Raw genomic sequence first — 21964 nt, forward strand, 5'->3', positions numbered from 1 at the left:
TTGTTCTAGCGGATGCTTGTACAATTATTTTATCTAACCTGCAACAGTTTTGCAACTGCAACTTCATCTGCTGTCCTTACTGCGAATGAGTTAGTCTACTTTGCTACTGCCTATAGTGTGCACCACTTCATCTACTGAAACATACTGACCAGACCTTGTTACACATACAGTATTGACATGCTGTCAATAACTTAGTAATCTACTTCTTTTTGCTAGATGCTGCTGCTTCAGTTAAAGTTTTTTTTACTGGATCAGTGATTCTTTGTACTCGACTTGCAAACTTGTCTCAGTAACCCTATGAAGGGTACCGACACACCAGTGCGTTGGGAGCGCCCGTGCCATTGTGGGTACGGGCGCACCAATGCACCTGAAGATCTCTGTTTGAATTTTCGCAGCTTCTTTTTATGGTGCTGCGGCGGTGTTTTGGGAGTGATGTTTGACTGCTTGAGGCTTCTCAGGAGAACTGTGGTGCCATCCGTGGGCAATTTTTACAAGTATACTGGTATCGCTGGAGGGTAAGCATCGCCTGTACTTCTGACGGCAGCGCATCCAGTCAAGCCGAATGTGCAGAAGGCGATTTGCATGTGCCATCAGGCAACGCAGCATGCTCAGCTACAGAAAAACACCGAATTCCTATGCCTTGAGTGGGACAAAGGCCTCTATGTATATGCTGTGCATTCAAGTGGTACATAACACACTCTAACGAACCCTAGCAGACAAGTGGAAAGACATAAAACATGTTCTGTTACAGTCAAACCTCGAAGTACCACGGGAACTATAGATTGGTTCGTTATACCCGAACTTCGCTGTAAAAGAATGATGCAAAGAAACCCCATTGAAAATGGAAATGAAGTGCCCGCAGTGGGGACGCCATATTTATTGAGGCACTTACATAATAATCCTTTCAAACAGCGAAAAAGTCGGTTATTTTCTGCTGCTTCGTGGCACTCGAATGTGCGAGAATAAACTCCCCAATCCTGTCGGCACAGCGGTAAGCTTCGCAAACGGCTTCCGACGACGCTGTCGGGTGCGCCAATACGAAGTCCTTCAGCGCGTGCACCATATTTAGCGCTTCTTCGCTTCTCACGTGAGGTGGTTGCAGGCTTTCGTGGGCACCGTCGTCGTCATCTCCGCCGTCGTCGTCGCTGCCAGTATCAACACCGCTGGTGCCAACGCCGGCAACGATATCGTCGTCGGTCAGTTCCGGCGCCACCATGACTGCGTCGTCAGCCGACACGAAATCGTCGAACGTAACGTCCTCGACGTGAAGGCGTCTCCAAGCGTCCATCTCGGGCTGCTCCAGGTTTGCTTCTTCCTGTGTCGTTGGAAGGTCACGGGCGAAACCAGCCTTTACAAAGCAGTTCTTGACTGTGGCCGCGGTGACATCGTTCCAGGCTCCGTATAGCATCTCTATCGCTGTTCTCACTGTTATAGCTGTAGGAACCCTCTTCTGGTCCATGTCGAACACGAGCCTGGAGACGAGACGTTTCCTGTACAAGCTCTTTAAGGACCAAATTATACCCTGGTCGAGAGGCTGCAGCAGCGACGTCGCGTTTGGTGGAAGGAAGAGCAGCCGAACAGCCCGTAACTGCGTTGCAATTTTGTGGGCTGCGCAGTTGTCCAAGAGCAATAGCACTTGCCTGCGTTGCCTCTGCATGTCGCGGTCAAACGCGATCACCCACTGCTCAAAGAGCTGTGACGTGACCCACGCTTTCTTGTTGGCGTAGTACTCGACTGGTAGCCGCTGGATCCCCTTGAAACAGCGTGGGTTCTTTGACTTGCCTATGACGACCAACTTCCGTTTGTCAGAGCCATCCATGTTGGCCGCACACAACACTGTCAAACGGTCCTTGCTTCTTTTTCCGCCGTGACAAGTCTCACCTTTCACAGCTAGCGATCGCTCCGGAAGCAGCTTAAAAAACAGTCCAGTCTCATCAGCGTTGTAAATGTCCTTCTCGTCGTATTCTTGCAGTAAGGGTGCAACCTTTTCCATCCACTTTTCACAACTGTCCCGGTCAACCGCAGATGACTCACCAGACGCCACATGACATGTAATTTCATGGCGCGCCTTGAACCTGTGCAACCACCCACTGCTTGCACTGAAGTCCTCTTCCTTGTGGCCAAGCAGAAAAGCCAAGTCCATCGCCTTTTTTTGCAGGAGGGCACCTGAGACAGGCAGATTCCTTGCTCGCAAATCCTTGAACCAAGCAAGCAGCGCCTCTTCAACGTCCGGAAACGAGCACTTCCGTAACTTCTTGCGACTGCCACACATTGCTTGCTTGTAGAAGCTGTTTTCGATGTTCTCCCGCACCTTTAGAATTGTCGAGAGGCTGTTCGCAGGGATGCCGTATTTCTCCGCGACGTCCTTCTTCCGCATGCCGCCGTCCACGGCTCGAAGCATCTCCATCTTCATGTCCAAGGACAAAGCCTTCCGCTTTCTTGACATGCTGAGTGATCGGTAGCAAGCAGATCAGACAAGAACGTACAAACTCCAAGCGACGAAGGGTAAATGAGACCACGCGAAACGTGCAGATCGAGAAGGGAAGGTCACCGTGGCCAAGGGCGATCACGTGATGGCACGTAGCCACGTGGCGATTGGAGGATGCAGGCGGGGGTGATGGCAAGGGTCACAGGGCGCAGCAAATAAGATCTCCCGGCCTTCCCTAGTTCGTTGGCCTCACGCTCTCCCCTTTTACGACCCAGAACCGACTGGAAGTGAAAACGTAATCCACGGAGTGGCCCAAATGACCGTTGTTTGCCGCTTATCGCGTCGTAAATCCTACGGAATGCGCGTGTTCTTACGCCGTGGCCCCTTCGTTTTAACCGAAAATTCTAAGAACGGAGAGTAGCGAGGTTCGTTACAAAAAATGAATCTCCATAGAGTTAAAGCGTGACCAGCCAAAATGAAATAAAACTTCGCAATATCCGAAAATTCGTAACATCCGAGTTCGCTACAACGAGGTTTGACTGTATACATAACCTAAGTGCAAATGTAAGCACTATGACTATCAAAGGCGTATCGAACATTCATTGAAATATTTGATAAATAACTTCCACAACTCATCAGGAGTGTACGTTATTTATGAAGCCTTACTAGGGATGGAACGATATCGATATTCTTATAGATATTATCGATATTTTACTGCGTTACACTGTGAGTCCGGCTTTGGCTGAGCTTTCGGCAACAGGGTCTGGCTCGGGTCGGGTAAGCCTCCGTGTTGTCGGGTATGGGCCGGTAAATTCAGGCCCGTGCAGTGCTCTATTTTCTATTGCTGGTGTGGCTCCGTATTCGCAAACATCCACACCTCAAGGAACAAAGAAGAAGGAGGCTGGCAAGTTGGCGCAGATCCGAACAGGGTGACATCCAGTGCACTCACCTAAATTCTTGAACTAATTATTCCCATCCTTCTGACATGATAATTGAGGATCCTCATTGGTCCTTGTAATGCAGGTTTCTCATCGCCATCTTCATCACGTGCCTCAGCAGTAATACGCATGGAAGATAATAAAACAAAAGCAAGGCAAGCGCTGCCATTTCTTCTAGGGATCCACCTGTTCTTTCCTTCAGGAAAAGTGCCAGCAAGGCTGGCATTCCTTCACAAACTGTGCCATGATGAGCATCTCTCGCAAGCTTGGGTAGTCTTTCTTTGTGTTTGACAATTCCACCCACCGATTGAACAAACTTTCAATCCTTGCGGAATACTGGGTCCCCGTTTTGCCCTCTTCGAGTTTTCTGTCTCGGAACTTTTCACTACACCTGTCGGCCGTCAGTCAGAACCGCTGCAGCAGGGCGTTTTTTACTTTTGTGTAGTCGACTGAATCATCTGGCATCAGTCTCGAGAATACCGCTAATGCCATGAGGCTCATGCTCAGGGCTGCGGCCCACTGCTCACATGGCCATCGTTGACCCGAGGCAAGACACTCGAACTGGAGAAGGTACGTGTCCTTCCTTTCTTCGAATGCAGCCATCCATCGGTGCGGACTGCTGATGCCTGGGAATACATTACTTAGGCCATCATCTCGGCTCTGGGGTTCCTGACTTTCTGGGAGCTTCAGTGTGAGTTCCAGCACCTTTCGCATTTCCTCCCATTTTGCTTTTTCTAACTCAGCCACTTTTGTGGCTGCTTCTGCCATTTCTCATTCTCGGTCTGCCATTTCCTTTACCTCGCCCCTGTCGAATGCATGTTGTTTCCATACACGTGAGTCTGCCTTTCTCTGTTCGGCCTCCACCCATTCGCGAAGCTCCTCTCCTGCGAGCCCCAGCACTTTGCCTGTCACAATTATATCAGACACCTCCATACTCTTCATTCATGTCACTTTCATGTTACTCCCTTCCTCCCCTGTAGGCGGGCCTCATCCTTTCTCTCGCCTCTCTCCCGCACATGGGAAGAGGCATGTGCGACGGCACAAAGAGGTGGGTTTAGGGTGTTTGATGCCTACGGGCTTCGTTTAATAGAACGTATCTAACGCAAACACTTCGTTAAATCAAGTGCAGAAACGCGCTGGCGTCTATGGAGAAATGTACATGCAACAGAAATAACACGTTAAATAGAGAATTTTGTTAAATCGATGTTCGTTACGGGGGGTTCAACTGTAATACTATGTGCTTGATGAGTTCCCTTTCTTATCGTGTGGCCCTTTTTCTGTTTGTTTGTTCAGAAGCACACTGCACCTCTGTATTAAACTGCCATACCTGCCCGACAAAAAGTCATTTATTTCAATGGTACAAAGGATGCAAATTAAGACTTAATACTCAAAATATCAACACTACCATGCACATTCTTGGAAGGCTGTCTGTGCCTGTCCTACATTTGCATCAGTGCTACACACAACTGTGGTGTTCCAACAAAAGGAACTTTTGTTTCATAGCCGCCGTGCTCACCCACCTTCACCACATTTCTGAAACTGGGACGATTAGCATAAAGTGCTACCTTCCCTGTGGTAACTGTATTATTAATTTGATATAACTTTTCTACCACATAGAATACCAGTTTATTTTTTTAATATGGGGTTAGACAATGGTGTAAGATATATGTATATGTAGTTAGGTGAAGAAGCTCCCCCACTGCTGCCCATGACGTGATGACCAGATAACGTTCAAGGTCGTTCACAGTTCTCCCCCTACGCAATAGGTGGTGCTGACAATCATTCTCTTTTCTTTTCCAAACTTTACACTCGCATAACCGCTGAGTAGCTTGCATGCATAGCTTGTTTAGTGTTTCTGGAGAGTTTATATGTTGTACAAGCTTAATGTCATAACATCTTTTACTAATTTAACAGTATTAATTTGGAAGCAGCGTGATACAATAATAGCCACAACCACAATGACTTCATTTTCATTTTCGCTTCTTTTGCACCCTGAATTTTATTGCACCTTGCAACAGCAGGGCATTGTTGAGGGCCTTGGCCCTTTTTTTTTTTTTTCATATTTTTGTGAAATCAAGTGTAGCTTTCACTGTGGTATCGGACTCTTGGACCCGTGCTGTGTTCTTATATAAGCTCGTGTCATGAACCTCTGCTTTTTTCTCGAGAAATCGAAGTGTGACAACGCTCTGAAGACGATGCAAAAGCAGTGAGTGGCTGCATGCACAGTAATGGGTAGGAAGTGTTTTGTTCGGAATTGCCGTTCCTGCTGTGATTCCATGAACGAAAAAGTATATCTGTTCAAAGCGCCGTCGGACGCTGAAAAGCTGGCAATATGGAACCGTGCAATCCCTCGTCAGGATCGAGACATTCGTCCTATTGACAGTCTCTGCGAAAAGCACTTCATGGACGGCATGATTTCCAGGGTATACCACTCGGAAATTAATGGACACGTTCTCCTGCATGAGAAAAAGATGTGCCCGGGGTTGTTGCCGCACGCTGTGCCAACTGTCTTCCCTGGATGTTCGAAGTGTCTGCCTTCAATTAAGCCTGCTAGGAAGCCTCCAAAGCGGAGATCTGTTGCTGACGTCCCTTCGTCATCGAAGTCTAAGGAAAGATGTGTCGAGTCTATCGAAAGTGATGTCGTGACAAGAGAAAACTCAAGTCTGAAGGCGCATGCATGGACACACTGGATGGACATGGTGGACAAGTAACTGATGGTGGTGATGCTGCTGCGATTAGTTGAGATGTACTTAACGAGGACGATGAAACTGCAGAGGTGTCCGCAGAGGAAATTCTCACCAGTCCTGTGTTGGCTTACGATGTGCTGCTGACGAAGCTTGATGAACTATGCCTTCCGAACAAAACCTGGAATTACCACGTGTATTCGCACTTTGATGTGGAGAGAGTCATGTCCTGCCAGATGGTGGCGACAAAGGATGTAGAATTTTCACCTACCTGTGTAAAGATGTTGCCCATATCCCCGGGTTCAGACGGGGCTGGTCCTTCAGAGTTTTGTCTACGACATACACGTCGAAACAACGTTGACTTTTGGAAGGATAAGTGCCAATTCAATACCCACCCTAACTAGTAAACAACTTTCACAACCTACATGTGTGGCCAGGGGGCCCTGATGTGGGTATGTCGATAAAACGTGGGTATGTCGATAAAACCAGCACATGGAGACATGAGAAGTGCACATTATATGTGAATAGCGAATCACCTTGTAAACACTGTCTTGGCTTGTACAACATATTATGTATCCATACCATGCGGCGGCAGAAGAGACGTGCTAGTGAGAACTAAAGATTGGGAATGTGGTGACATAGTCATAGGCAACAGCACCTCACCTGCAGTAGCTGATTGTATTCTGTATTACGTCACAGGCTTCCTAACCCGAAAAATGAAGAGGCTGACAAGTTGTCCATAGTGTATTAGAGTTTTAACTGTTCAGGCGTCACAGGTGCCAGAAGCGGCAGTCACAAATGTCAAGAGCAGAGATGGACTGCAACATCCCAACATGAAACCCTGCGCAATCTTGAGGGATGCAGAAGACTATTTTTCTTCCCATGCCAATGAACGGACAATTTTTTGGGACACCATCGAGCACATCTTTTTCGTGTGCACACTAACGTTTCCCCGTGATGTTCACAAAACCGAGTTGCTATCAGATCCTGCAATATTACGTCTTGATGTCTAAAATCATGTCTGATGTCTGCTAAATGATGATGTCCTTCTCTTAAAGCTAGAATATTATGGTATCAGAGGCGTTACACTGAAACTTATACGTACCTACTTGGAATATCATAAGCAGTTCGTTGACATCCAGGGTCACCGTCCTAGTACACATCACATAACAACAGGTGTCCCGCAAGGCAGCATTTTAAGGCCCTTGCTTTTCATCATTTATATCAGCGACCTGTTCTCTTTATCTGATGATATTAAGATAATAGCATATGCCGATGACACAAGTTTATTTTTGCAGGGGAAATATGTCATTAACCTAATTAGGAAAATGAACAGGTTTCTGTTGATTCCGTGTACGTGGTCGACAAAAAATTACTTAGTAATTAATCCCATAAAAACAAAAGCTGTCGTTTTCCATCCGTTACGCAAGCCTGTCATCTTATATGAATCCGTCATTCTTGACAACAGTGTCGTACCCGTTATCAAAGAAGTAAAGTCACGTAATGGTGTCTGGTTTAATCATACAATGTCATGGGACAAGCATATTACACACGTCATGAAAAAAATATCACGTGTCATTGGTATAATAGCTCGATATAGAAACATTCTTTCCTGCAGGGCAAAGCCTATTTAATTTAGCTAATGAAGCTAATTTAACCAACCGTACTTTGCACCATGGCGAACGTTATTTCACCCCGCAAGCACGTACCAATTTTGGTTTACAGTCTGTCGCTTACAAGCTGCCACAACATATGACTTCTTGTGTGCAGAACAATATTAACATCGATTCTCTCCCACTACGTTCATTATGAGCATTATATATTGAATACATTTTCGACTGTCAGGCTCACATGTTTGGGAGATTGTATGCTTTTGACAAGAGTTGTCCTACGGTTTTGCCTAACTACTGCTTGAGTGAAATTTCCTCTCTTTTTATTTTCTTGTATGTTTACTACAATCGAGTGTTTTTGTTAGGTTGTTAGCAGGTGGATGTTTGATAGTATGAATTTTGCATGAACGATGTGTGCCGCGCTGCCAAATGTACACAGGGGGTCGGGCCGCGTCAAGCTGCACACCAGCACCTTTTTGCCTGACCCACCAACTTGTTTGGGGAATAAAGAATTGAATTGAATTGATGTTGATGTGTCAGTACTGCAAGCAAATGAATGCAATGGACGAAACAGAGACCAGTGAAACGAAAAAAAGTTCGCGTTTTTGCAGAACGTAGACATATTCGCTTGAGTTTTCTGTAATGCAGCAGAGAGAATAAACAAACTTCTACATTGAACGTTTCGTTTGGACTGCCGTAGATTCGAAAATAGTTTCAAAATTGATACTTGTGCACCTAGCAAGGTTGCTCTAGAAAAAACACACACACAAAAAATGACACAAAGGCTGTTGGCTCATGCTCATACATACAGGTTCGCTTGGAATAAACGCCGTCTGCAGCATTGGACCTCTGTCATGATTACTTTAGCTGCCGTGGGTACACACACTGAATGTAATTATAGATGTAGTCAATTTAATCATAACTTCAAGCCAGTGTCAGACAGTTTTTGCTTACTACCCTATTAAAATGCCGGCTTTCGTGCGTGCATTTACTTCAACTCGCTCTTCTCATCCCACATCTCTCAGCCCACCGTCCTTCATGCCATCTAGTGAGAGCCGCGGAAAGGCGGAAGCGGAGACGAACATTAGGAGGCTAGACGGGAGCTTCCTCACCTAACTATATATATATGTCTTACACCATGGGTTAGATAAATAGACTTCAATGTGGCAAGCCTGGAAGAAACAGCGCTGATTTCTTTGATGTCACACTTCTATCTAATATGCCACCACTGCTTTCCACTAGGATTGTTTTCACCTGATGGAGTACTGCCTCATGCACAAAAGCTTCTAATTAGATGCTTTATTGGTTCAGGTGCTTCTTTGTTCTTCACTCATTGGTGTGGACTATCATGTAATGTAATGCAGACAAGTGTATGTGACGTAAGAACAATGCTACAATGGTTACAACTAATAGTAACTCTCTTTTTTTTTTTCTGCAGATAACTGAACTGGCAGGATACACAGGACGTGTGTCGAAAATGTTGTCTGTGTTTGAGGATGTGAGTGAGTCACGCTACAGACGTGCTTTGGCCACCACAGAAGTGTCCGTCAAGAGGGCATTTGCTATGAAAGATATTTCGTTTAAGGATGGTATGCCACTCATCCGAGGTAAGCTTGAAAACTCCTACCTCTCATGTTTTTTCTCTCAGTATATCTGTGTTGTATCATCTGGGGAAGACTAAGCAGGAATACACGTAAAAGAGGAAGAACTTGAATAATGGCAGTTGAAGAAAAGACACCAGCAGTGGGATTCAAACCCACACCCTCCAATTTCTGGTCAGAGATGCCACCAATTACACAATGCTAGCTACCCTCTCTTCAATGTACCAAGCCATGCTAGGAAGCATGGGGACACACTCACACTCACGCTCAACCAGAGGCTGATCCAGGATTTTTCTGAATGGGGGGGGGGGGGGGGGGGGGGGTCCTGCCTTGGAACAGCATGCTATTACACTACTACTGTCAATGGAAACTTGATGTAATGACAGAAATTGAGGAGGGATCAGGACATCCTGACCCCCCCTATAGATTTTTCCCTGCCCTCAACACATTCTCTCTTATATTGTTGCTTGTCACTCCCACATTTACACACACAAATACACTTGTGGGCAGCATCATTCCCACACAGTTGTGCATTGTGAAGCTTGTGTTGCGTTCGTCGTTCTGTGTTGATTGCCTCATCTACTACCATGTTACATGAGAAACTTGTTGGTTGAGATGGGGAGAGTCCCACCTCCAGTTTAATGCATTTGACAGCCTATCAAGTGAACCTCAGATGCCCAAACCATTAAAGAGAGCCTGGTTCATAACCTGTGGAGTACCTAGGTAATTCCTCATACTATTGACAAGCCACTGTGGCATGAAAGCATTATCCATGTCCAGCTTGTTTATAAGTAGGGTTTCTCGTTTTCGGCAAATATTTTTTCTGAAATTTTGCAGAAAAATTGTTTATTTTCCAAACACCAAGAACCGGCGCTTTTTGGCAAAACATTTTCTGATGATGTTATTCACGGCAAAAAAGATGACGACAGGAAGCATATGGAATAAAGTCTATTACTCATGAGATTTGTTGCAGCTGACCCTCTACAACTTGAAATTGTTGTAGCAAATTGTCATGTACATATTAAGAGGTACACGTGACATCGCAGACCGCTCTTTCCTGTGAAAAATACTTTAGTTCGAGAATGCCCGCTCCACATTAGCGCTAGATAGGCTCTAGCAAGTGTAGTGCAGCACAAGTCAGCACACAGGCCAATCCTTTTCACGGGATGCCCAGAAGCTCAACAACGACAGACCACGTTCACAAGTGATTTGCAACAGAAAATACTGAGACAGCTCATCACAAAGTTGACAAAAGCTGCCTCGGGAAATGTCCATAGTCACCATGCAGGATCGAGAACCTCTAAGGCAACCTCTAAGGTAACCTCTAAGGAAGGTCTTTCGTAGGATTCTCTGCCTCCACTGGCCCAGTTGTTACATTCTCGGGTTCTTGCTGGACCGTTTGAACATAACTGTGACTAAAACTGGGCAATTCCAGACACTTTTCAGGAAGACGCACATGGTGGTTCCGCAGCAGATATCTGCAATTTTTTTCTCGACGAACACCCGGAAAAAAAGTTATCGGCGAAGGGTTTTCAGCGGTTTTCGGTAAATACTGAAAACAAGAAGCTATTTATCAGGAGTACTGTTTAAAAAGAATACAACGTTGTTGTCGCACGAGAAGACTGCAAACAGCCACATTACGTGGTAAGAGAGACTTGTTTGTTCCATCTTCTAAAAAAATTTTGGTACCAATAAACATAAGTAAATTTAAGCACACCTCCATTACATCCTTGGTAATAACAGACAGCAGCATTCCTAGTTGTGTCAAAATAGCTTCTTCCTTTTTATGCACTCTGTTTTCACGAGGGATGCAGGCAGGCATTACATATACTCACGCCCAGTTGCAAACATCAGCTCAGATTCTGAGCCAGATGTGTCGCAAAGCAATGAGTCTGTGAGTCACAGGGACACCTACATGTGCAAGATGTCAAAAATGTGTCCTAGTATATTAAAGGAGCATGGAAGTGACCCCAAAATTATGTTTAGTTTTTCGCTGCGACGTCTTCTGCAACTAATAAAATGAGCTCGTGCGAAAGAACGATGAGCGCAAGTAACCTACAGAGCACACGCAAGGCTCCGTACACCTTTAAAGAACCCTCTCCACATCTGAAGAGCGCCGAAGCGAAGCCGAAGACGATGTGACGTATCACGGGCTGTGGCACGTGACGTCCAACGGCACAGCTGAAACATGATTAAGCGGCGCGTGAGCCAAGATTTAAAAAAAAAAACAAAGAAAAAAGGCACCAAGTAGCTTCTACGTCATGCGGAACTCCTGTCTCTCGCCCGCAACTGCCGTTCTCCAATTTTATTGCGACAATACGCCGCAGATCGGAAATATTTTGCATGGTGACTCCTTGCGGACAGCTTAAAGGTCAGCTACGCCGATTTCCTGATGTGTTAAAACGGTTGTGATATTCAGGACGAGCACATCCAACTGCCCCTGAAACACACCTTCGTTTCTCAATTTTGTCTTCCTATTACGAAAATTAATTAATCAAAGAAACCGAAACAAGCCATGGGCGCAGCCATTTTTATGACGTAGATGGGAAAAACCTGCTCCATCTACGTAGATAGATAATCGTGCTTCTGATTGGATGAAGGCTGAGGCTTTCTCTGACTTCCCTGGTGTCTTCTCCCGTTTGCGAGGAAATCCAGTTATGGCCGCCGGCTACGATGAGCGTTTCGTCCGAGGTAATCCCGAGAACTATTGAACGATGGAAACAACAACTGCGAACTCACCTCAACAATATTTTCGGCGTGATATTGTGATGATGTGCTCGAGAACTTCGCAGTTCGACCATTCAGCTGCCATTCACGTTGACCCGTTTGCTGCTTTTACTACAAGTGCAGGAACGGGAGCGATTGAGCAACAGCGTGAGACTTGGTGGTCGTTTGAGCATATACCTGCAGGGGACTGGTCTTCCAAGAAAGAAGACCGTATTTCTGCCCATGCACATTGTGCGATTGCCAGGCTTGTTACACGAGATACATATATTATGCAGCATCATAGCGTGACCGCAATGAACGACGTAGGAATGTATCGTGACCACTCGAACTGCATTCGTTGAACCATTCGTTGAACCATTCGTCGGTTATATGAAAGTGCTCATTAGAGTTGCCCCGAACAAAAAGTATTGGATGTAGTTTTGTAGTGTGTTGCTTATCTCGTAGAGGGCATCGCGGCATGTAGATGAGCCCTTATACGTATTTTTTGCATGTTTACTTGAGTGTGCGCATTGTTCTATACCACACCGGCTATATTTCATTCAATGGTAGTTTCGCATATAAACACGTACGGGTCGATCTCATACTGCTTTTGAGTTAGGCATAGTGTCTTCAGGGTATATGTATCCTGTTTGCTGGGCCCCACAGATGTTATTAAGGGTAGTGCAACATTTCCCACTTCTTGAACCATGCTAACATTGCCAGAATAAGGAACATTACACTGTGCTGTGTATTCCACACTCAGTTGCCTCGCGACGTAAACCCGCAATTATTATATTTTGTACTCCACATGTTCAACCAGGCAGCACTTCCCATACCCTAATTTTTTTGAACATGTGCTTAAAATTGCACAACTGCCACTCAAGTAACTTTGCCACCAAATTAGTCAGTGACAAAAGGTATATGTACTTTATCACAAATTTAATAACCTTAGTGGAAATGGTTGATGCTGTCCTCTGCCCTGTACGGTGCACTTCGTAGCAAAATACACAGAGTCCAAATGTTTTCCTTGTCCACAAATGCCCTGTCAAAGCTGAAAGACCCTTATGAAAATGGGGAAGCCCGGGCTTGCTTGTCCAGAGAAACAAATATGAAACTGCAGCGCTCAACATAAATAACTGCATGCTCAGCAACTAAGGCTGGTGATGCCGAAGACCTAATATTTCTAGGTTAAAAGGAACAAAGGAGAAAAGACCACTGCAGCGTATTAATGCTGTTTCAAAAGTATAACACCACAAAATTTGTGAGAGTCAGTTGGTGTATTTAGTTATGTTGGTCACTTCCTGCACCAATGTTTAATAAGGTTCAATTGCGTTGCTACCAACCAGGATCTAAGGAGCCATGATCTAATAATAATAATAATATTAGTATCTATCTATGACTTATATGGACCTTCAACACTAGTTTGGTCTAGGTTTCACATGTGGCGTCTAGTGAAATTCGAAGCTGCTCTATAGAGCTGACAGGAGACTTGCAGAGTAGAGAATTTTTATACAGTCGACCCGCGTTTATCCGAACGGCCTCGTTTCCTGTGAAAATATCCGGATAGCGGGTGAACCGGTTAAGTTAAACACGAAAATCCAGAGTGATCCTAAAAGGACATCTTTATTGAGCATTACACAGAAAACTATCCATTGTCATCTGTTTCATTCTAATACACGCATCCAGTTCTTGCAAACCTTTGCTAACAGCATTAACTTGCGAAATATTGTTTTTGTTGCTCGGAAAATACTAGCGCTGTCTCACTGCCGCACGCGGATATTCTACCGTCATAGCTGGTGCATCCCCGCATTCATCATCAGATTCTTTTTGAACACTATCGGAAGCGACGACACTGACGATGTCGTCATCTGCGATTACAGCGCAGGAGTCCTCGTTGCGGACCTTCTCAGTCTGAAATGACCAGTCAGCTGAGTGGATTAACGTGCAAAGCCGGAAAGGGAGAAAATTCTTCCTATAGCAACACCGTCTTTGTGTCACTAAAAAGGAGGCCACAACCAGGGTCCTCGACCTCGCTTGACTAGGTGTGAGCCAAGTGTCATTCCTGGACAATAACCGGATAACTGAAGCCGATTATTGGGTATTAGTCACTTCTGTTCCCTGGAATTCTCGTCCGAGTCCGGAAGCTGAAGTCCGGATAAACGAGGGCGAAATACACGGGGAGAAATCCGTCCCCATGCTATTTTGTCCGGATAGTGCAGGATCCGGATAAACGAAGTCTGGATAAACGCGGGTCGACTGTATATATATTTTTCAAAGAACATGTAAAAAACAATAGATGGGTAGAAATCCAGCAAACCGGTAGAGATGTAGGAAGGGAGTTGCCTCAGGACAGAAGCCGCCGATATTTCGAACAGAGACTGTTCTTCTTCTGGGCACCGTCCTCGTCATTGGCATGGTATTTAAAGGGTTAGGTTTGACGTGTTAAAAGGTTCATGCGAATTGTGGGTCAACAGCCCAGAGGGAAGAAAGGTTCCGTACGGGCTTCTACGTCCGGAGTGAATGGCCGCTTTGTTAGAGTGTGGAGGGGATTATGTGAACGTAGTGATCTAGGCTACAGACCGGTTTCAGAAAAATGGAAGGTTTCGTTTCGTCCACGTGTTCGTGAACCAAAGCATCCGAGGAGAAGAAGGTTCAGCGACTCATGAGGGGCGTAAAAGAAGAAATTTTTCGCGCCCTGTCCCGGGATCCACCCGCCACGACCGATGCTTTTCTGGACGAAGCCGTCCGCATTGAGAGGACCCTGCTCTCTCGCGCTACCGTCAAAGAACGACACCAGGGCTACGAGGCTTTCTCCACAACCGCTGGCCTCGACGTCGGATCGCTCAGACAGCTGATTCGAGAGGTAGTACGCGAAGAAGTACGAGCGCTCCTCTGTACTGAGAAGGCTCAAGACCCTTTGTCTGCGATCGGTGCGATCATCAAGGGCGAGGTTCAGCAGGCAATCCAGACATCATCAACCGCCAACCCCGACGCCGAAGTACCGAGACCGACCTACGCTGCCGCTGTGAGACAGGTTCCATCTACTCGTCCGTCGTACTACGGAAACCGTTGGACGCCTCCTCGGCCTGTCCAACCTACTCCGAGTGTCCCGCCACACCCTCAGCCGTTTCGCAAAACGGACGTTTGGCGGACTCCCGACTTCAGACCGCTCTGCTACCACTGCGGAGAGGCCAACCACATCTATCGCCGATGTCCCTACCGACGACTTGGCCTTCCCGGTTTTTCACCCGACGCCCTTCGCCCCCAGCGCGGTAGTCGCCCCGCCGCAATTGAAGACTACTACGGCAGCAGAATGCTTCTGCTGGCTCGCGACGCGACCTGTCCCCGAGGGTCCCCCACCGCAGCAGGTCGCCAGAAAGAGCACGTTCACCGTCACCGGCAAGACGACCTGTGTGGCGCAGCCCTAACCGGGAAAACTGAAGACTGCAGCTCTGGGAGGTGAAGCTGCAGCTGAAGGCGATGACAAGTTACAATTCCTCCAACTCGACGAACAGCAACGCAGCACCAACACGACGCTCGAAAAATTACCAATAACCTCAAAATACTCATCGACGGCCATGAGATGATTGCGTTAATCGATACCGGAGCCGACGACTCTGTTATAAGTGGTAGGTTGGCTAAGAAGCTTCGCAAGGTGCAAACGAAGCGGGATGACCCAAACATCGGCACTGCTGGTGGACACGTCGTAACACCGACTGGCCGATGCACGGCAGTCATACAAGTGCGTGACATCCAGTACGTCGTCAGCTTTGCCGTCTTGCCTAACTGCCCACGGGATGTAATACTCGGAATGGACTTTCTAGTCGAAAACGAAGCAATCATCGACTTCACAAATGGAGTTATCTCTTTTAAAACGCCGGAAACAGCAGAAGACAAGTGGTGGGCACGAATAACCCCGGAGAAACGCGCAAACAACGACGATACCGCCGTGACGACTCAGCACGTCAACCTGCCTGCCTTGTCGTCAGTCCTTGTGACCGCTACGTGCGAGAGAGCACCGACTGGCTGTTTGTTGGCTGAAGGCAACACGCAACTTCTCCTCGAACGAGGAATTGGGATAGCAAGAGGAATTGTGCCCTTAAGAAACGGAACATTCGAACTCCTGGTCACAAATTTTCCCCCGGAGCCACAACACCTGGCGAACGGCACGAAGATAGCCGTCATCGTAGACCAATACTCCACCACGGATGTTTGCCTGATGGACACTGCTCGCATCGCGGTCACCACGGAACACGAGGCCGAACATTTCGACGTAAACCCTCAACTCAATACAACTCAAAAGCAAACCCTTCTCCAGATGCTCAACGATTTCAGTGACTGCTTCGCTGCATCGGCGAAAGTAAGACAAACGCCCATTGCCCATTGCGAAGCACCGCATCATCGTCGACGAAAAGGCCCGTCCAATTCACCGCATGCCGTACCGGGTCTCCTGCAAAGAGCGAGAAACGATCTGAACGCAAGTAGAAGAGATGCTAAGAGATGACATTATCCAGCCGTCGACCAGTCCGTGGGCATCGCCGGTGGTACTAGTGAAGAAGGAGGACGGAACATTCAGGTTCTGCGTCGACTACCGGAAACTCAATGAGATAACGAAGAAGGACGTCTACCCGTTACCGCGCATCGACGACACGCTCGATCGCCTTCAAAACGCAAAATTTTTCTCTTCCATGGACCTCAAGACGGGGTACTGGCAAATTGAAGTCGACGAACGGGACCGTGAGAAGCCTGCCTTCGTCACTCCGGATGGACTTTACGAGTTCAAGGTTATGCCTTTCGGCCTTTGCACAGCACCAGCGACGTTCCAGCGTGTTATGGATACAGTTCTCACCGGGTTGAAGTGGCAAACCTGCCTGGTGTACCTCGACGATGTTGTCGTCTTCGCAAGAACATTCGAAGAACATATTGAATGGCTAAAACAAGTCCTCGAGGCTGATGTTGAAGCCTCAGAAGTGTCGATTCGGCTATGAGGAACTCAGATTTCTCGGCCCTCTCATGAGCAGCGACGGCGTACGCCCCGACCCCGAGAAGACGGCGGCCATCGCAAATTACCGTGTTCCTTCTAACGTGAAAGACGTTCGAAGCTTTCTTGGCCTTTGCACCTACTACCGACGGTTCATTCCGAACTTTTCAAAAATTGCGTCGCCCCTGAATGCCCTCACGAAGGACGGATCCACGTTTATCTGGAGTGAAGCCCAGCAACAGGCGTTTGATGAATTGAAGACGCGTCTACAGACTGCACCCCTTGCTTGCCCACTTCGATCCAAACGCCGAAACAGAAATACACACCGACGCAAGCAACGATGGTCTAGGAGCCGTGCTCGTTCAACTTCACGACAGCGTCGAACGTGTCATCGCTTACGCAAGCAGAACGCTAACCAAGGCAGAAAAGAACTATTCCACGACCGAAAAAGAGTGCCTTGCACTCATATGGGCCATCACAAAGTTGCGCCCCTACCTGTACGGACGGCCGTTCAAGGTTGTAACAGACCACCATTCTCTGTGTTGGCTGGCTGGTTTAAGGGACCCCTCAGGACGCCTAGCGAGACGGAGCCTCCGATTACAGGAGTATGACGTAACCGTCACTTACAAGTCAGGAAGAAAACACAACGACGCCGACTGCCTGTCCCGAGCACCACTCCAGCAACAGGACAACAGCCTCGAGGACGACGACGCCTTCCTCGGTCTAATGAGCGTGACTACCATGTCTGCCAAGCAGTATAACGACCCCGAATTGAAGACACTCGTCGACTATCTGCAGGGCCGCGCCGACAATGTTCCTCCCATCTTCAGAAGATCATTCCCAAGTTTTTCCCTACGTAATGGTGTTCTCTACAAAGAAAACCACGCACCACAAGGCGCTACGTGGCTTCTCGTTGTGCCTGGAGACATGCGCACCGAGATTCTTGAATCCTGCCACGACGAACCGTCATCAGGCCATTTGGGATACAGCCGGACACTGGCCCGTATAAGGGAAAAGTACTACTGGCCAAAACTGGCCAAGACCGTACACCACTACGTAAGGACATGCTGGAAATGCCAATGGCGAAAAAAGCCGCCGGTACGACCTTCTGGGTACCTTCAGCCAATCGCACCGCCGTCGGCGCCGTTCGAGCAGATTGGGATGGATCTACTCGGGCCCTTCCCACATTCGTCTTCCGGAAATCGTTGGATAATCGTCGCCACCAACTACCTGACATGCTATGCTGAGACTAAGGCACTTCCACAGGGCACAGCAACAGAAGTGGCGAAGTTCTTCATCGAGAACATCGTACTACGGCATGGAGCTCCAACCGCCTTAATCACCGATAGGGGAACGGCATTTACAAGCAAGCTAACACAAGAAATCCTTCGACTCAGCCGCACCGCTCACCGGAGGACAACGGCGTACCATCCGCAGAGGAACGGGCTCACCGAATGCCTAAACAAAACCCTTGCCGACATGATTTCGATGTACGTCGACGTCGAGCACAAGACATGGGACGAAATACTGCCTTAGGTCACGTTCGCCTATAACACGGCTATCCAGGAAACAACGGGATTCACACCGTTCCACTTTGCACACGGCCATGACGCATCGACTATGCTGGACGCAATGCTGCCCCACGAACCCAGTGATGTGGAAAACGACGCTCTGGACTTCACACAGCGAGCAGAAGAAGCCCGCCAGCTGGCCAGACTACGGATTGGTCAACAACAACGCGTCGATGAAAGAAGATACAGTTTGCGCCGACGAGACGTACGCTTCAGTCCAGGCGACTTGGTATGGGTTTGGACGCCGATTCGACGACGAGGCCTGAGCGAGAAGCTACTGAAGCGATACTTCGGTCCCTACAAAGTACTTCGACGCATTGGAGACCTGGATTACGAAGTGGTACCTGAGGGCAGCGTTCCCTCTCGACGACCCCCGAGGACTGAAATAGTTCACGTCGTTCGTTTCAAGTCGTACTACAGCAGGTAGCGCTGAAGACTGGCTGGAAGGAAACAACATGAAAAAAAAGAAGGAGAAGAAACGGCATCAAGACGATGCCCTGTCTACGGAGGGGGCAATGCCACGAATCATCATCGCGAAACTTCCAGGGCAGGCACGAAACGGTACATCTCATTCCGGCGCATGCTGAAGAAGAAGCAAGAAGCTTCCAGACACATCGCCTGCTCTCTGGCAAACGCACGTGCTGTTTCTAGACTTTTCGGCGCGACGCTTAAATGCTTGTGCGCTCCAAGCTGGAGCATTCATTCTTTGGACTCAGTTGTGTTCAGAGAGCTATCACTCTTGTGTTTTGCTACCAAGTAGTCTAATAAACCGTTCGCTGTTTATTCGACGACTCGCCGACCCATTTCGCGTCGTGACAATAGTAATGCCACTGCCAATTGAAAAATAATGCTCCAGGTGGATTGTTTCAGTACAATCTTGAACTAAGCATACCAATGGGTAGGGCATCTGTGCGACAGGTTTACCTGAAAGTAAGAATGTAAATGTTAACTGAAGTCATTGAATAATTAACATTATCAATATACTGCTGCAGACCATACCAACAATAGCACACAAGATGCTCAGATATGTTCTGCAGGAATGTCTCTGTACTCACAATACATGTATTAGTACAGCAGCTACAGAAAGGCATAAAACAAGTTTTTGTATACGTGATACCACTTGAATGCAACACAAGCTTCTACTGCAATGCCAGAACACAACAGCGGACAGATTTACCATACTTCACGTGAGGAAAAGAATGTACTGTTGCACCATGATGCTGTTTGAATCTAAGCCTGAAGCTTCTCGAAAAACATAATTTATGCCCGAAATACATCAACTGGAAGATTTCGATTTACCTTACTCAAAACTGAGAAAAGGTATGTGCTGTTGCACACATGAAACTGCTTGAACTGCCCTTGAGGGCTCTGGAAGAACACCTTATTTGTGACCAAAATACAACAGCTGAGCCAACATTTTAATTTGTACCTTACTCAAAATACACAAGATGTGCTGCCGTGCATATGATACGATGACACTGCTTAAATGTACTCTGAAAGTGCTGGAGTAAGAGCACAAACACCTCAGGCATGGTTGCTCTAAGCTAGTGAGCAACAGCAAGGGTATACGAACACAAGAAGTCGAGCACAAGTGATGCAATGCACTTGATTCTTCAGAAAATGAAATGTCTCAGTACGAGGTGTCACTGTTCCGTCAACAAAAACAGATGAACTTTGAAGGGGCGTCTGGTTGGCGCTGGTGACAGCCTTCAGCTTGAAACCCAAATGGTGATAGCTGAGACATGTAGTGCAAGCTTTTCGGTGGTGCCAGAATGCCTGCGAAATCATTTAACAAATAAGGCAATACCAAATCTGTACTGAGAATACGCCAGCTGGGGCCTAATCTCTAAAGGATGAAACAGTAACTGACAGATAGCGTATTTTTCTTTTGTATGTGATGGCATTTGCACCGCATGACTGACTTGTCTAACATGACGCGTCTTACCTTTATCTGATGCCTAGTCCTGCCTCTGCAATATCCTGCTGCAGATAAGGTTGGCACAGCATCCCGGACGAGACATCTTCGGCTTCATCTAAAACAAGTTTCGCTGTTCTTCCGTAACATTCGTATGAGCGAAATGGACAGATCAAATCGCTGCTTTCGAAGGTGGCACCAGTCGGAGTTGTAACCGATTGTTGCAGTTTTTCTTTCGCCTTTCGGAAAATTGTGGTTTGAAACATTGAAACTGCATGCTGAAGTGTTCTTGCAGACGGCAGCAAAACACTCACACATTCTCGGCACGCAGCACAGAACACGAAACACACCAGGAAGACTGTAGTGGCCTAGCAAATGCTTTGCAGTCGAAGGAAGCAGAACTCACGTTCCTCGTGGGTTCAGTGAAGTCCAGAAATATACTGGCTCCCTAATGGACCTTTTTCACAATGGCCTATGCGCATGCGTATGACCTTGAGGCGCCGGTGAGGATTATCTCCGTCTTCACTAGATGGCACACTATGGGGACGACAGAAGTGGGGACCAGTGGGGAGAGCGCACGAATGGCGCGACCTTGTCGGCCCCACTCCGGACCGGTTTTGGTCCTTTGTGCTACCCACGTTGATTTGTTTTGACGCGCGCCGAGCATGGTTCGTTGGAGATCCGTTAGGATACGACGCGTATGTGAAAAAGGTCCATAGCGAACTGTTTATCACTTCCCCAATGTCAATCTGACGGCTCAGCAGAAGAAACCGGCCGGCTTGACGGAAGAAACCAAGCCAAATGTCATGCCAAGCCGGAGCACGGGCAGACCACGAATATGTCGTCTTCACAGGGTTTGCGGGCCACAAGACGGAATGTCAGTGAAACTAAAAATTCACTTTTTCAAAAAACCGCGAGGAGTTTGGGATAACTATTTTGCACACATAATCAATGTTCGATTATGAACACATCGTGTGAGTACCATTTCATTCTCTAACACTCGAAAATCGGCGTAGCTGAGCTTTAACAAATGAAGCAGGATTTCAAGTCCTGTTAAATGTCACTTCCATGCTCCTTTAATTTAATCAATACATTTAGATATGGTACGCTGGTTAAATGTGTCTGAAATTGATGTTGCAGGGAATAGTCGATCCTCAACATAATGAAATACAGAGGTAACAACATTTCTTTTGTTGTACCGAATATTTTGGTCTACCAAAACAGATACATTTTAATGGATTTATGCCATGAATTGTGAAAAGACTGGCAACACAAACGCTGTTTATATGTAGGGTCGCAGTTTCTCAGGTTTTATTGTTGTAATTTTTCGTTTGGGGCTGGGGAGGAAAATCTGATGTTTTTTTGTGAAAGGAAACATGGTGAAATTGGGTGAAATATGTTTATTTGGGTACTTTTTGGGTGAAAAAAAAAAACATTTTCTTTACCAATTGACAAAACGAAATATATGTGAGAGTGAATGGGTAACACCCAAACTGTCGCATGCAAGGCTCTTTATTCATTACAAATTTT

General features: G+C 47.0%; 1 protein-coding gene across 1 annotated transcript in view; it reads left to right on the forward strand.

The window, feature by feature from the left end:
- Window positions 1-21964, forward strand: part of LOC135396567 (ATP-binding cassette sub-family D member 1-like) — a 158214-nt gene that overhangs the window by 45118 nt on the left and 91132 nt on the right. The window contains exon 4 of the mRNA XM_064627600.1: window positions 9099-9267. Within this exon, the coding sequence (XP_064483670.1) occupies window positions 9099-9267 (169 nt within the window). The remainder of the gene's footprint in view (window positions 1-9098; window positions 9268-21964) is intronic.

Source organism: Ornithodoros turicata, chromosome 6 (assembly GCF_037126465.1).
Source record: "Ornithodoros turicata isolate Travis chromosome 6, ASM3712646v1, whole genome shotgun sequence".
NCBI lineage: Eukaryota > Metazoa > Arthropoda > Arachnida > Ixodida > Argasidae > Ornithodoros > Ornithodoros turicata.